Source organism: Dermochelys coriacea, chromosome 20 (assembly GCF_009764565.3).
Source record: "Dermochelys coriacea isolate rDerCor1 chromosome 20, rDerCor1.pri.v4, whole genome shotgun sequence".
Lineage (NCBI taxonomy): Eukaryota > Metazoa > Chordata > Testudines > Dermochelyidae > Dermochelys > Dermochelys coriacea.
In genome coordinates, this window is record NC_050087.2 from 14,898,737 (window position 1) to 14,911,630 (window position 12,894).

The window sequence follows — 12,894 nt, forward strand, 5'->3', positions numbered from 1 at the left end:
TCATTAGATTTCTTTTGGCCCAATCCTCCAATTTGTCTAGGTCCTTCTGTATCCTATCCCTCCCCTCCAGCGTATCTACCACTCCTCCCAGTTTAGTATCATCCGCAAATTTGACTGGAAGGATATGACTGGAGGATAGCGAATGTGATGCCAATTTTTAAAAAAGGCTCCAGAGGTGATCCTGGCAATTACAGGCTGGTAAACCTGACTTCAGTACCAGCAAATTGACTGAAACTAAGGTAAAGTACAGAATTGTCGGACACATAGATGAACACGATTTGTTGCGGGAAAAGTCAACACGGCTTTTGTAAAGGGAAATCATGCCTCACCAATCTACTAGAATTCTTTGAGGGGCTCAATAAACATGTGGACAAGAGCAATCCAGTGGATATATTGTACTTAGACTTTCAGAAAGCCTTTGACAAGGTCCCTCGTCACAGGCTCTTAAGCGAAGTAAGCCATCATGGGATAAAAGGGAAAGTGCTCCCACGAACTGGTTAGAAGATAGGAAACAAAGGGTAGGAATAACTGGTCATTTTCAGAATGGGGAGAGATAAATAGTGATGTTTCCCAGGGATCTGTACTGGTCGCTGTGCTGTTCAATGTATTCATAAATGATCTGGGGAAAGCTGTAAATAGCAAGGTGGCAAAGTTTGCAGATGATAACTACCTTGAGAATTTTGTAAACCCAAAACTGACTGCGAAGAGTTACAAAGGGATCTCACTAAACTAGGTGACTGGGCAAGAAAATGGCAGATGAAATTCAGTGTTGATAAATGCAAAGTAATGCACATTGGAAAATATAATCCCAACTGTCCATACAAAATGGTGGGATCCACATTACCTGTCAGGAAAAAGATCTTGGAGTCATTGTGGAGAGTTCTCTGAAAACATCTGATCAATGTGCAGTGACAGTCAAAAAAGCAAACAGCCTGGTAGGAACCATTAGGAAAGGGATAGATAATAAGGCAGAATAATCATAATGCCACTATATAAATCCATGGTACGCCCACATCACGAATACTGTGTGCAGCTCTGGTTGCCCCAACTCAAAAAAGATGTATTAGAAATGGAAAAGGTGCAGAGAAGGGCAACACAAATGGTTAGGGGTGTGAAGCAGCGTCCATAGGAGGAGAGATTAAAAAGTCTTGGACTGCTCAGTTTAAAAAAGAGACAACTAAGGGGGAGATAAACTAGAGGGTTCCAAAATCCGGACTGGTGCAGAGTAAGTGACTAAGGAAGTGTTATTGACCCCTTCACATAACACAAGAACTAGGGGTCACCCAATGATATTACTAGGCCTCAGGCTTAAAACAAACAAAAGGAAGTATTTCTTCTCACAGCGCACAGTCAACTCTGGAACTTGTTGCCAGGGGCGGTTGCAAAGGCCAAAACTACATCTGGGTTCAAAAACGAATTAGATACGTTCATGGAGGTTAGGTCCATCAATAGCTATTGACCAAGACGGTCAGGGACCAAGAGGCTCTGGGTGTTCCTAAACCTGTGACTACCAGATGCTGGAACTGGGCAACGGAGGATGGATCACCTGATGATTGGAAGCATCTGGCATTAGCCACTGTCAGAAGACAGGATACTGGGCTAGGTGGACCGTTGGCCGTTCTTATGGTCTTAGTAGCAATTTCCCTGCTCACTATGGTTCTGGGATTTGGCTAGAGCAAGGCCCAGAACCAGCCCAGTGAGAAGCTGCCCACATGGGGCCTTTGTACTCCACAGTTTCTGGAAACCCTGGGCTGGGCCCCTGATTACCTGCTCTGGCTGAGATCCATTCACCACTGGCATCAGGGACAGGGGCAGAGGTGGGTTTACACCATTTTTGCCCCTTCCTGCATAGTTTACAGCAGCCTTGAGGCAACTCTAACCTACACACTGAACAGTCACCAGGGCTTCCCTGCAGTGATGTGGAGCACAAGTGTGGCCAGAGCCACGGGGGCATGGCTAGTGCACCACTAACTAATCTGGACTGCTGTTTGGCTAGTTTTTCATGCTGGCCATGCCCTCTCCAGCTTGACCACACCCCTGTGTCAGGAGCTTCAAGGGGTTAGCAGCTCAAGCAATGCCCTCTGCCAGGAGAGATCTCTCAGCTCTGTGGTCCCTTTACTTTGCAACAGCAGCATCAAAGGGGCTGTAGAGCAAGTGAGAATCAAGCCTCTAGATCATGGAAGGCTTTAAACAAACCCGCCGCTTGCTGAGATGTGCCAGTTCCAAGCAAAAGCCAACCCGAATGCTCAGCAAAACAGCACGGGAGGGTCCTTTGCCTTTTACCCTAGAGATTGCTTAGTGTTGTTTGATTGCAGGCGGAGCCCAGGTGTACGGAGGCTGGGTCTGTGCTCAGGAATCTTAGCCAAAATGTTCCCCCTTCGTCTTTCTGCTGCGTAACAAGGGGTGGGCACAGGGGGAAGCTTGGGTAATGAAATAACGCCGATTTCTGATATGGTGCTTTTTATCACTGGAACTCAAACACTTCACACTCTTTAATGGGTTTATCCTCGACCCCCTGTGAGGCAGTGCTGTTATCCCTGTTGTTCAGTGGGGAAACTGAGGCACAGAGAGGCCATATGACTTGCCCAGGGTCAGAAGGGGACAGAGTAGGGAATTAAACCCAAGGTTCCCACATCCTAGGTCAATGCTTTAACCACTAGACCATCATCCATCCTTGTTTATACAGAGCCACTGACTGGAGTAGCTCCTCCTGGATACTCAATTCCAGACCAGAAGTCACTTTATTCTGCAAGTATTAGGTTGCTTCTAATGCAGAGTCATTCTGGAATAAAGTCACCTTTATTCCAGGCTATTTTAAATTATTTGTATTATCACAGCACCCAGGACCCCACTGTGCCAGGCGCTGTACAACCACAGAATGAAAAGACAGCCCCTGCCCCAAAGATCTTACCATCTAGAGCATCCACATGGGGCATTAAGTTTCTCTAGGGTTATAGGAGGCTTGAAGTCAATCTAGAGCAGCCCATGAAATAAATCTCCCTTTATGGGTGCTGATAGCCATTTCCCCGCTGCTGCAAAACTTTATTCACATTCATGGGATAAAACAGGTACAAACCCAGACAGATGCCTCAGGATAGCTCCTTCAGGAGGCACAAAGTTTCTGGATTGAGGATTCGGAGGGGGTGGGCATTGCAACAGGTGCTGTACAAAGGAGAATTCAGTTCAGTTCAGGGATGGTTGAAGTGTGCCACGGTGTAAAGAAATGACAGAGCCCTTGAGTATCTCAGAGGTGGGAATGACACACACAAGCAACGGTTCCATGCTCTGTCCTCTGTGTCCAGAGAGCTTGAATCAGTGTCTCTAGAAATTGCTGAGCGGGGGTATTACAAGGATAATAGAGGGTTATGGAAAACAGCAGTGTCATGAGCTGTGTGTATGTCCACTGCTGCCCTCTACTGGATGGAATTTGAACTGCATAACTGTGTGTCATAAGCCCCATGCTACAAGCAGCTGTAGGAGACTCCCCTGCAGATCCAGAGGCAGGGGACTGCATGCAGGAGGGTGTGAGTCCTACCCCTGTTGCTGTGAAATGTATAGAGGTTCTGCCATGACTCCAATTAACATTATAGATGGGGGCATGGGGGACACGGGAGACCTCCCCACAGAAAGGGTGACAGCTAGTGACGTTCCTGGGTCGTCGTCTTCTCGGCCTATGAAGGGCAGCCGTTTGTCATCATGTGCTGGGCAAACTCCTCCAGCCCCTTGCAGAGGGCTTGAAAATGTCCCTGCTGGCATTCCATGGGGTTTGGCCACAGCTCAACCCAGGAACCGCTCCCGAGCAAGTAAGCCATCCTGGGAAAGAGAGCAGGAGGAAACATTACCACAGCCCTTGGCGGGTGAGGGGGTGACCCCGCATGTCCAGGGTACAGCCTGGCAGAGATCACAGGGCACTAAGGAGAACCACCCCCCATTGTTAGTATGGGAGCACTTGGCTCAGGGCCCCACTGTTGCTGGGTGCTCCACAGAGCAGGAACTGAGGCACAGAGATGAAGTGACTTACCCAAGATCACATGGGGTCAGTGGCAGAGCTGGGAATTGAACCCACTTCTCCTGTGTCCTAGCCTAGTGCATTAACCACCAGCCCACTCTTCCCCTCTCCTCATAATCCTCCTGCCTCTCCAGGAGCCTGCTGGAGACTCACTCAGTCTTCAGATCCCACAGATCACTGCTGAGGCCCCAGATCAAGTAGTTCCTGTTCTCCAATAGGTTCAGGGTCGCCTTGCAAGCCACTGGGCTGATAAATCGACGGGTCTTCCCCTGGATGCCTTGCTCTGTCCCTTTAAAAAAAAAAAGAAAAAAAAAAAGCCAGCGATGCCCTATGAGTGTGGGGAGCAAAATGATCACTGATGACAGATCAGTGAACAAGAGCCAGACCCATTACAGAAGAGTCTGATCTCAGAGTGACTCTTGATTTCAAAGGGGTCTCTTTTTGTTTGACATGTGCTCAGAATCTGTCTCCCTGGGGTCGCTCTGGATTGACATTTGGAGGATAGGTCCATCAATGACTGTTAGCCAAGATGGTCAGGGATGCAACCCCATGTACTGGGTGTCCCAAACCTCTGACTGCCAGAACCTGGGAGTGGACAACCGGGGATGGATCACTCGATGATTCATTCCCTCTGAAGCACCTGGCATTGGCCACTGTTGGAAGATAGGATATTGGGCTAGATGGACCATCGTTTTGACCCAATATGGCTCAGTTCTTATGACATTGGGGCAGGTGAGTTCAAAATCCCTGTCAATAGAGTCACTCCTGATTTATGCTGGTGTAAATGAGATCAGAATCTGGATTCCTCTGTCTTGTTGGAAAAGGCCTCCCATGGTCAAAAAACATGGAATCAGAGTCCTTTAAATAGGGGGCGTTTTTTAAAGGAAACAATCACAGACTCTAAGAAACTGGCTTCCACAGAGCTTGACATGCAGCTTTGTCTCTCATGTTTACCAGGGACCACATGCTGTCTGGGCCTCTTCAGTGCACAGCGACAGTGAGTGAATGAAATATATACTTCAAGTAAACATGCGGTGGGTTTGAAATTTAGGCTGGGCTTCTCAAAGGAATTTAGGAGACCAAATCACACTGAATTGAGTGACTAATTCCCCTAGTCATCTTTGTAAACATGCAGCTAAATGGGATAAAAGAAGAAGCCAGTTCAGGGCCGGCATCACAAAGGAGGCTAGCTGCCTCTCAGGCAGGGGTAAACGCTGATCAACATTTTTTTAAGAAGACAATTTTCCATCGCAAAATACCGGTTTGTTGAAATCAGGAGGAACGTGTCGATTCAGACAAAACTTTGTTTAAAAAAAAGTTGAAAGAAGTGTTTTGATTCAGCCAAAATCCTCCACTTTGGGACTGGAATACTGAGAAAATTATTTTATTTTCTACTAGAACAGTCAGAAAAGTCAAGGTCAGAACGGAAGCATTGGATTTGATCGCAAAGGAACATTGCCGCTGACCCGAATCAAAATTTGGTTGAGCAGCAAGTTTCGGTTTTTGGCTGTGTTCTGATCTAGAACAAAGGCAACGTTTGGAAGTGTCGGCCTCTCCCCCGGAGCCCCTGGCGGGAGCGGGGAGCAGTTAGGAGACTACCAAGGCCGAAGCTGACAGCTAAAAGCCACCGGGAGGGATGCGGGGCCTCGGTGGGAAGGGGCTGAGCAGGGGACAGGGCCAAGGTCTGGGTGCCAGGGCCCACAAAAGATTAATCTGTCCCTGGGCATAGCAGGGGGTCTAAGGGACATGACTGAAGGTGAAAGGGGAGCCCAGGGCTGGGCCAGCAGGGCGCTGTGGGCCAGGATGGAGGGGCCCTGGCAGAGCTGGGAGGGAGGGAAGCCCAGGGCTGGGCCAGCAGGGGGCTGTGGGTCGGGACTGTGGGGCATCAGCTGCATGGATTGACTTCATGAGCCCTCCTGATCTGTGCAGTTCTCAGCTGGTGCTATTCTCCATCGTTTTCAGGGAGCACTAAATTCACCTCCCCAGATGTAGAGAAATAAAACGCAGGTGAAAAGCCCCTGAGCGGGGGACGGTGGATGAGAGAGGAGCAGCACTGCACCCTGTGATGAGGACAGCCGGGGTGAGACGCAGACAGACATTCACAGCAAGGGCCGTTACCTTCCTTAACGACCTGCATGATCCTCATGGTGAAGTAATTGTACATTCCGTTCTGCTCCACCTTCACCAGCTGAGCTTTATAGACTGGGGGAGAAGATGGCAGTCAGAGATCTGTTAAAGCCCCAAGGCGCCATTGCAACCGTCTAGGTGGATCTACAGAATACAGGCCAGATACCACGGTGACGGGGGTGCCTGCAAGGGACTGGACTTGATGACCTAGAGTGTCCCTTCCAGATCTGTCTCTTATGGGACAAAAACCTATACAGAATAGAATCAAATCCCACCCACTGGGGCAAAGGGGCAACACCAGTTGTCATCTAGAATCCCACTTGCTCAGCGCTTTGCTGCTTCCTTGATCAGTGGGGATGTGAGATGTAGGGTCCTAAATCAATGAGTCTCAGGCACTAAAGGGGAACCTGCAGGTGGGGGTGGGAATGGGCTTGACCCAGGTTTTCTTGCTGTGTAAAAGGCCTGGGGGAAGATACATGATGAATTCAGACTCTTCCTCCCCCCCCCCCCCCCCCCGAGGACTCTTGTTGCCCAGAGAGCGGATCTCCCAGGCATGGCTGTCCTCAGTCTAACTGGGAACGGGGAATGGGTTTTACTCAGACTGTTTAAAACTTGGTGGGTTTTAAATATTTAACTCAAATGGCTGAGCAACAGGTGGGAAAAAACACTTGTTAAAGAAGTTCAGCCATCCATTTCAGATAAATAATTGTACCTAGGTCTTATCATTGGTAGACATCAAATTAGGTCAGTATCGTTATCCCCATTTTATAGTTGGGAAAACTGAGGCACAGAAGGGATACGACCTGCCCAAGGTCACCCAGCAGGCCAGAGGCAGGAACAGATCCCAGCTCTGCTGAGTCCCAGCCCAGAGCCCCGATCTCTGTATCAGCCAAGGAATGTGATGGAGTCCACACATACCCCATTACGTGGCCTGTTGCCACTACACTCATTGCAATTATCTCTGCCCAGATCCAGAGTTCATTGCCTCTGGGATCACTGGTATACATCGCCCCACCCCCCCCAGCTTTGGCCCTCCCTTGGACAACAGCTGATCAGGAAATATAGGACCAGAACACAGGGCCTGTTTTACCGTAATCCACCCCAGCCTCACACGCGGCTTCGATGCGGACGGAGATGTCAGCGGGGGGTTGTTTAAATTTCTTGATCAGGCTGCATTTCTCTGGGGACAGAAGCGGACGATCCTAGTGAAGTAGCAGGTTTACAGCCCCTTTCACACCAGGCTTTCGCTGCCCTTTACAGACATGAATGAATTCAGCTTCACAGCCCCCCTGGGTGACAGGTGGGCGTCGCCCTCATTGCACAGACAAGGAAGCTGCGGCATAAACAGGGCAATGAGTTTGCCCTAGGTCACATGATGAATCAATGGCAGAGGTGGGAATAGAACCCAGGAGTCCTGACTCCCAGCCCTCCACTGCTCTTACCACTAGTCCCGCTCGCTTCCCAGAGCAGGGAATAGAACCCCGGAATCCTGACGCCCAGGTCTGTGCCCCCTCCATATAGGAAGGTCCCAGAGGCAGCCAGAGATCAGGGCCTGGCCAAGGGGAAGAGGTCGCTTTGCATGTTATCTCTGCAGAGGTGGGAGCTGGAAGCGTGCACAGATTCTCCCCACCAGAGAAACACAGAGGGAGAGTTCTAGGAGCGCAATCTGGACCCAGAGCCATTAAATCCCCCAAGCTCGCCCCACGCCGAGGGCTGCTGATCACTGAGCTGCCACGGCCCAGCAGGGCTAGTGCATTGGCGCTGCATCCCCAGTGCTCTCATTGGCCCAAGCCCACTAGGTCAGTTGCGGTTTCAACCTGTAGCACAGAAGCCAGTGAAGGGACAGAGCAGAGAAATTTCCCCCTCCCTTTGGTCTCCCTTTACCTTCCATGCAACGGCAGGCGTCTTCCTCACACAGCACCTTCAGCAAGCCGCTGTCTTGGGTTGGATGGTAAAATTTTGTGCAGCGGTTTTCTGAGAGAGAGAAAAGGTTTGTTACTAAGTGTATAATGGTAACACCTAGAGTTTGAGTCCACACCATGCACAGATGCACGAGAGACAGACCCCCGTGCTGGGACACGGACACTCACACCGTGAGATCAGGGCCACCTTGTGCCAGATGCTGCACCAACAGTGAGAGATAGTCCCTGCCCCAAAGCGCTACGGGTAAAGAGCAGGTTATTCTGTCCAGAAAATCTGGCTTCGATTCCCTGGGGAATCTCTTTGTGTACTTTAGAATTTTATCCAGCTGCCCATCACTGTAGTATCTGGGCATCTTCCATGTAAAATCACTAGCGAAGTCCTTTATGAACTTAAGGGAGACTCTGGCTTGTCTCCCTTTTTAAGAGCTAAAACTCAGCTGGGGAAGGGGTTTGATTTTATTTTTGAGATTTTATTTCTGTTGCCCATCCAGTACTGCCCCCTCCTGGCCTAGTGTGGCACTGCAAGCACTCTCTGCTTCAGTTTCCCTTTAGAACTCCACACAAAATGTATACGACTAAATTCCCCTGCCGGGGTTCTTCTTTATTAAATACAAATAACATTGAATTAAAGGCTTTTTCCTTAAGGTCAGGGGGCTTGCACAGCCACCTGCCTTTATGGGGCCTCTGTTTCTCTCAGCACTCCTCTCCTTTAGGAGGGCTTCTCTCTATCAGCACCACCTACTAATGATGGACTTTTATCATGCCCAGGTACTCATTAGTTAATAAACTACCCAGGTGGGCTCATTCCCCTTAAATTAGCTCCTCATAGGTCTGGATGCTCTGGTTTAAAGAAGCCAGCAAACTGGTGATCATTTCCTTGGGTGGGGGGGGGTAGAAGGGGATGGAGGTGTTATTCTTATGGTGGAAAGGCTTTTTCCAGAAAGGAAACTGAGGCACAGAGCAATGAAGTGACTTGTCCAAGGTCACCCAGGGAGCTGGTGGCAAAGGAACCCAGGAGTCCTGACTCCCAGCCCCAACAGCTCTAACCAGAGCTGGGGACAGAACCCAGGTTTCCCCAGTCCCAGCCTTGAGACACTGAAGGCTGCTCAAGAGAAGAGCTATCGCTGTAGCTGAGCACCTCATGATCTTTAAAGCTGTTTTTGGGGCAGAGCTATTATTTCTGTGTTAGGAATGTGAAAAATGAATCACAAAGTGACAAGGTCAAAAGCAGAGCTGGGGAATCAAACCCAGATCTCCTGCCTCACAGGCTAATGCCCCAGGCACTGCCCTGGTTTGCCTTCCTGAAGAACTAGTGGGGTGATAAGGTTCAAGCCTGTCCTGATTGGGTAAAGCACTATACCAGGGCTCTGTCTGACTGTTCGCTGGGGCCAGTGTGCTTTGCTGGGCACTAACGAGATGAGTGAGTGATGAATTCTCTAACCCAGGGAGTAGTACTCGTACACCGTCACGGCTGCCGGCTGGATCAGACCCACTTCGAAGTGCTGGTGAGCTTTAAATTTCAGACAGTCTGTCTCTTTGCTGGACACCTAGCGAGGAAGAGAAGGGCCCTTAGGAGCTGCAATGGCATGGTCATTGCAGGCAGGAGAGAGCACCAATAGCGTGGCAAAGGGCCCGATTCCCAGTTACTCCACTCTGCACTTGGGACAGGGGGCATAAGGGAGTGGCAGGGGCTTTAAACCCCACCCCCGTTTGTGCTCCCCATATTGCGTGACTGTGCAGGGCCCCAGTGTAAATTAGAGCCGCTTCAGGGCTGCTCTACAGTGTGTTCTGGCCAGGTGCTTGATCTGCCCCCTACACTGGGAACTGGGAGCATGGTGGATGCTGGATCCTTATGCAGTTGGGGGAGATTCCTTTCCCCAAATTAGAAAACATTAGCGGGAACATTGCCCCCCACCTCCAATCAGGGACTTCTGGGAGCCACCCAAATAGAAATATTGGTCACACTTTGTAATCGAACCTTACTCTGAAGGGCTAATGCATGATGAATGGAGGCTATCTCCATGTCAGCCAGGAGCAGGATGTGCCGCAGACGGCTAGCAGCGGAAGGTGTTATAGGCCGTGTCTACACAGCAATTGGGAGGTGTCATCCCCAGCTTGGGTAGATGCACATGTGAGCTCGTGCCTGAAAACAGAAGCATGGCCCCAGCCTCACGAGTGATAGCAGCTCAGGCTGGTTGCCCAACTCTAGTCTGGTCTGAGAGCCTCGGCTGGCTAGCCGCTGCAGCCACACTGCTATCTTTAGCGCACTAGCCCGAGCTGGGAATCACACCTTCAGCTGCAGTGTAGACATACCCAGAGATGAGTTAAGCAACCTACTGATCTGCTGGGCTCCAGAACAATTGATTGGCCATTTATTAGTAGCTCTGAAGCATTTATTAATCCATTATCGGTGGGACCTTAATATTAAGTGTGACAAAGAGAGAGAGAAGGTGGGGAAAGAAAGAAAGAGAAAGAAGTGGGGGGATGGCCAAGCCATACCTTGTCTAGATAGAGGATGAGGGAACCTCTCTCTGACAGGTCCGTGTCCAGTTCAAACTTGGAGATGTATTTGTCCACACGGTTCGTGAGCTGGGCATGGAAACCAAACTTATCAGCCAGTAGAATCCGCAAGCTGGACGGTGCCCACTTCAGCCCCCAACTCTTCCAAAGCTTTGGGGGTGCCCAGCTCTGCCCCTCCTTACTTCACACCCCCTTCTCCACCCCCTACTGTCTGCCTCTTGCTCTCCACTCTGATCCCATGAACAAGGCTTGGCCCACTGACATCCCCAGGGTCTGAGTCTTCTGGGGACACCTGGTCAGGGCATCGACAGTGTGAGTTCCGCGCTCCTCACCCTCTCTGGATGTGGTTCAGCCCTGCTTAGGAGGGACCCCGCATTAGGAACAAGAGGGGAGCACCATCTCCATGGCCCATCTGACACGGGCTGCCAACGAGGGGGCTGGTTCGTGCCAACGACACAGTGACATTTCTGTCCCACTAGGAACTTGTCTGAGAACCCACTACACAGCCACCAGCTGAGAACGCCTATCGCTGCCCCAGTCTGTGCCGAGAATGGCCAAGAGGTGAAAGGCACCAAGCCCCTGAGTCATGACCCAACAAGCATCAGGAGGTTGTGATGCCCTCCCCAGATTGCTAAATTTGTGTGTGTGATCCTGGCATGGAAGAGGTTAAAACCCCTGTCTGAACCACCACCACCACTCTTAGGTTGGTCCCAGGGGAGCAGCCAACTCCCTACGCATTGACGGGGTGGGGCTCACCTTATCCAAGTCATCCATGTCTGGAGAGAAGCCGGTGGGCATGGAGACGTCTAGGATGGTCATGGTGGAGTCCACCATTCCCAGGAACCTGGAGGACGCAGAGGGGATTTGGCTAGGAAAACATCCACCAGGCAACAAAGTGGATCCTCTCTGGAGGCCACCGGTACTGACCAGTGGATGCTGGCTGGACAAAGCCACTAGTCCAGCTGACTGCCTCCACAGCCCTTCTTGGTTGCAGCGGGAGAGGGGATGCGTGGATCCCAAGTAGCACCAATTCAGGCATCAATGGCTGCCGGACAGACCTCCGTGGGGAACAGCAGGGGGTGGGGAAAGCAGATCCTGGAGGCCCCCCACACAAAAAATAACCCCTTGGGGGGCTGCGGAGGGGTGTACTAGCCCTTTAGGGGGTAGTCTGGAGCTTGTACCCAAAACAGCTGGGGTGCAGCCAAGGAGATCTGCCGGCCTTGGGGTGGGCGCTATAGCCAGGAAAAGAAAGCTGAACGGGGTTGGGGGAAAGGGTGGGACTGGAAATCATGCTGGCTGCTGCAGGTTGTAGGCCCCAGGTTCCAGATCCTCCAAGGTATTTAGGTGCCTAACTCCTATTGGTTATTATTGTTACAGGGACAGTAATCACTAGACCAGGGGTTCTCAAACTTCATTGCATTGCAACCGCCTTCTGACAAGAAAAATTACTACACGACCCCAGGAGGGGGGACTGAAGCCTGAGTCTGCCCGAGCCCCACCGCCCAGCATAGTGGGCCAAAGCCTGCACCCCACCACCTAGGGCAGGGGCCCAAAGCAGAAACCTGAGGGCTTCAGCCCCAGGCAGGGGCCCTGTAAACTGAGCCCCATCACTCAGCATGGAGGATCAAAGCCTGAGCCCCACTGCTCAGGGCTTCAGCCCTAGGCCTCAGCAAGTCTAATGCTAGCCCTGGCAACCCCATTAAAATGGGGTCGTGATCCACCGTTTGAGAGCTGCTGCACTAAACGGAGACATGGACACACACCTCAAGCCAGGATCTGACACACTCTCCACCATTCTAGGGTGGGGGGCGGCTGTGGCGGGGGTGATGGCCGCCGGGAATGACTCACCGCATGCAGATCTGGATGAACACAGAGGCCAGGGCTCCTTCCGGCTTCTTGGCTGCAAAGACCCATCAACACAGCAGGGGGGTCACATTCCTGTCTCATCATTGGTGCCCCCCGCAGACGCATTTAAAAATGGTTCCGGAGAGGAAACGCACCAGGATCATCCCAAATTTATTCCTAGGGGAGGACTCCCCCCTCCTCCGGGATTCCCCCTCCCCACTTACAGACAGTCACACAAGATGGGCACCAAACTATCCCAGCTACACTGGTCCTTATCCTGCTCCCATCACCCAGTCGCTCATCTAAGCGACATGATTCTCATCTGTCCTATGTGGTTACTTGTTTCTCTTTCAGTGCCTCTTTGTCCTTGTGTCTCCTTTGGGAAGCGCCTGGGGCCTGACAGTTAAAGGTACGTTGGTGTCTAGCTCTCATTGGTTTCAATAGGAGCTAGGTGCCTAAAGACCTTTAAAT

The 12,894-nt window shown here is 51.0% G+C and overlaps 1 protein-coding gene across 1 annotated transcript in view; it reads right to left on the minus strand.

The window, feature by feature from the left end:
* Positions 1–1,962: 1,962 nt before the first annotated feature.
* The window catches only part of LOC119845818 (complement C3-like), a 46,428-nt gene continuing 35,496 nt past the window's right edge, over positions 1,963–12,894 (minus strand). The window contains 9 exon segments of the mRNA XM_038378646.2: positions 1,963–3,813; positions 4,163–4,298; positions 6,128–6,211; positions 7,227–7,316; positions 8,021–8,110; positions 9,500–9,605; positions 10,558–10,647; positions 11,335–11,422; positions 12,427–12,478. Coding sequence (XP_038234574.1) covers positions 3,672–3,813; positions 4,163–4,298; positions 6,128–6,211; positions 7,227–7,316; positions 8,021–8,110; positions 9,500–9,605; positions 10,558–10,647; positions 11,335–11,422; positions 12,427–12,478 — 878 coding nt within the window. The 3' untranslated portion in view covers positions 1,963–3,671.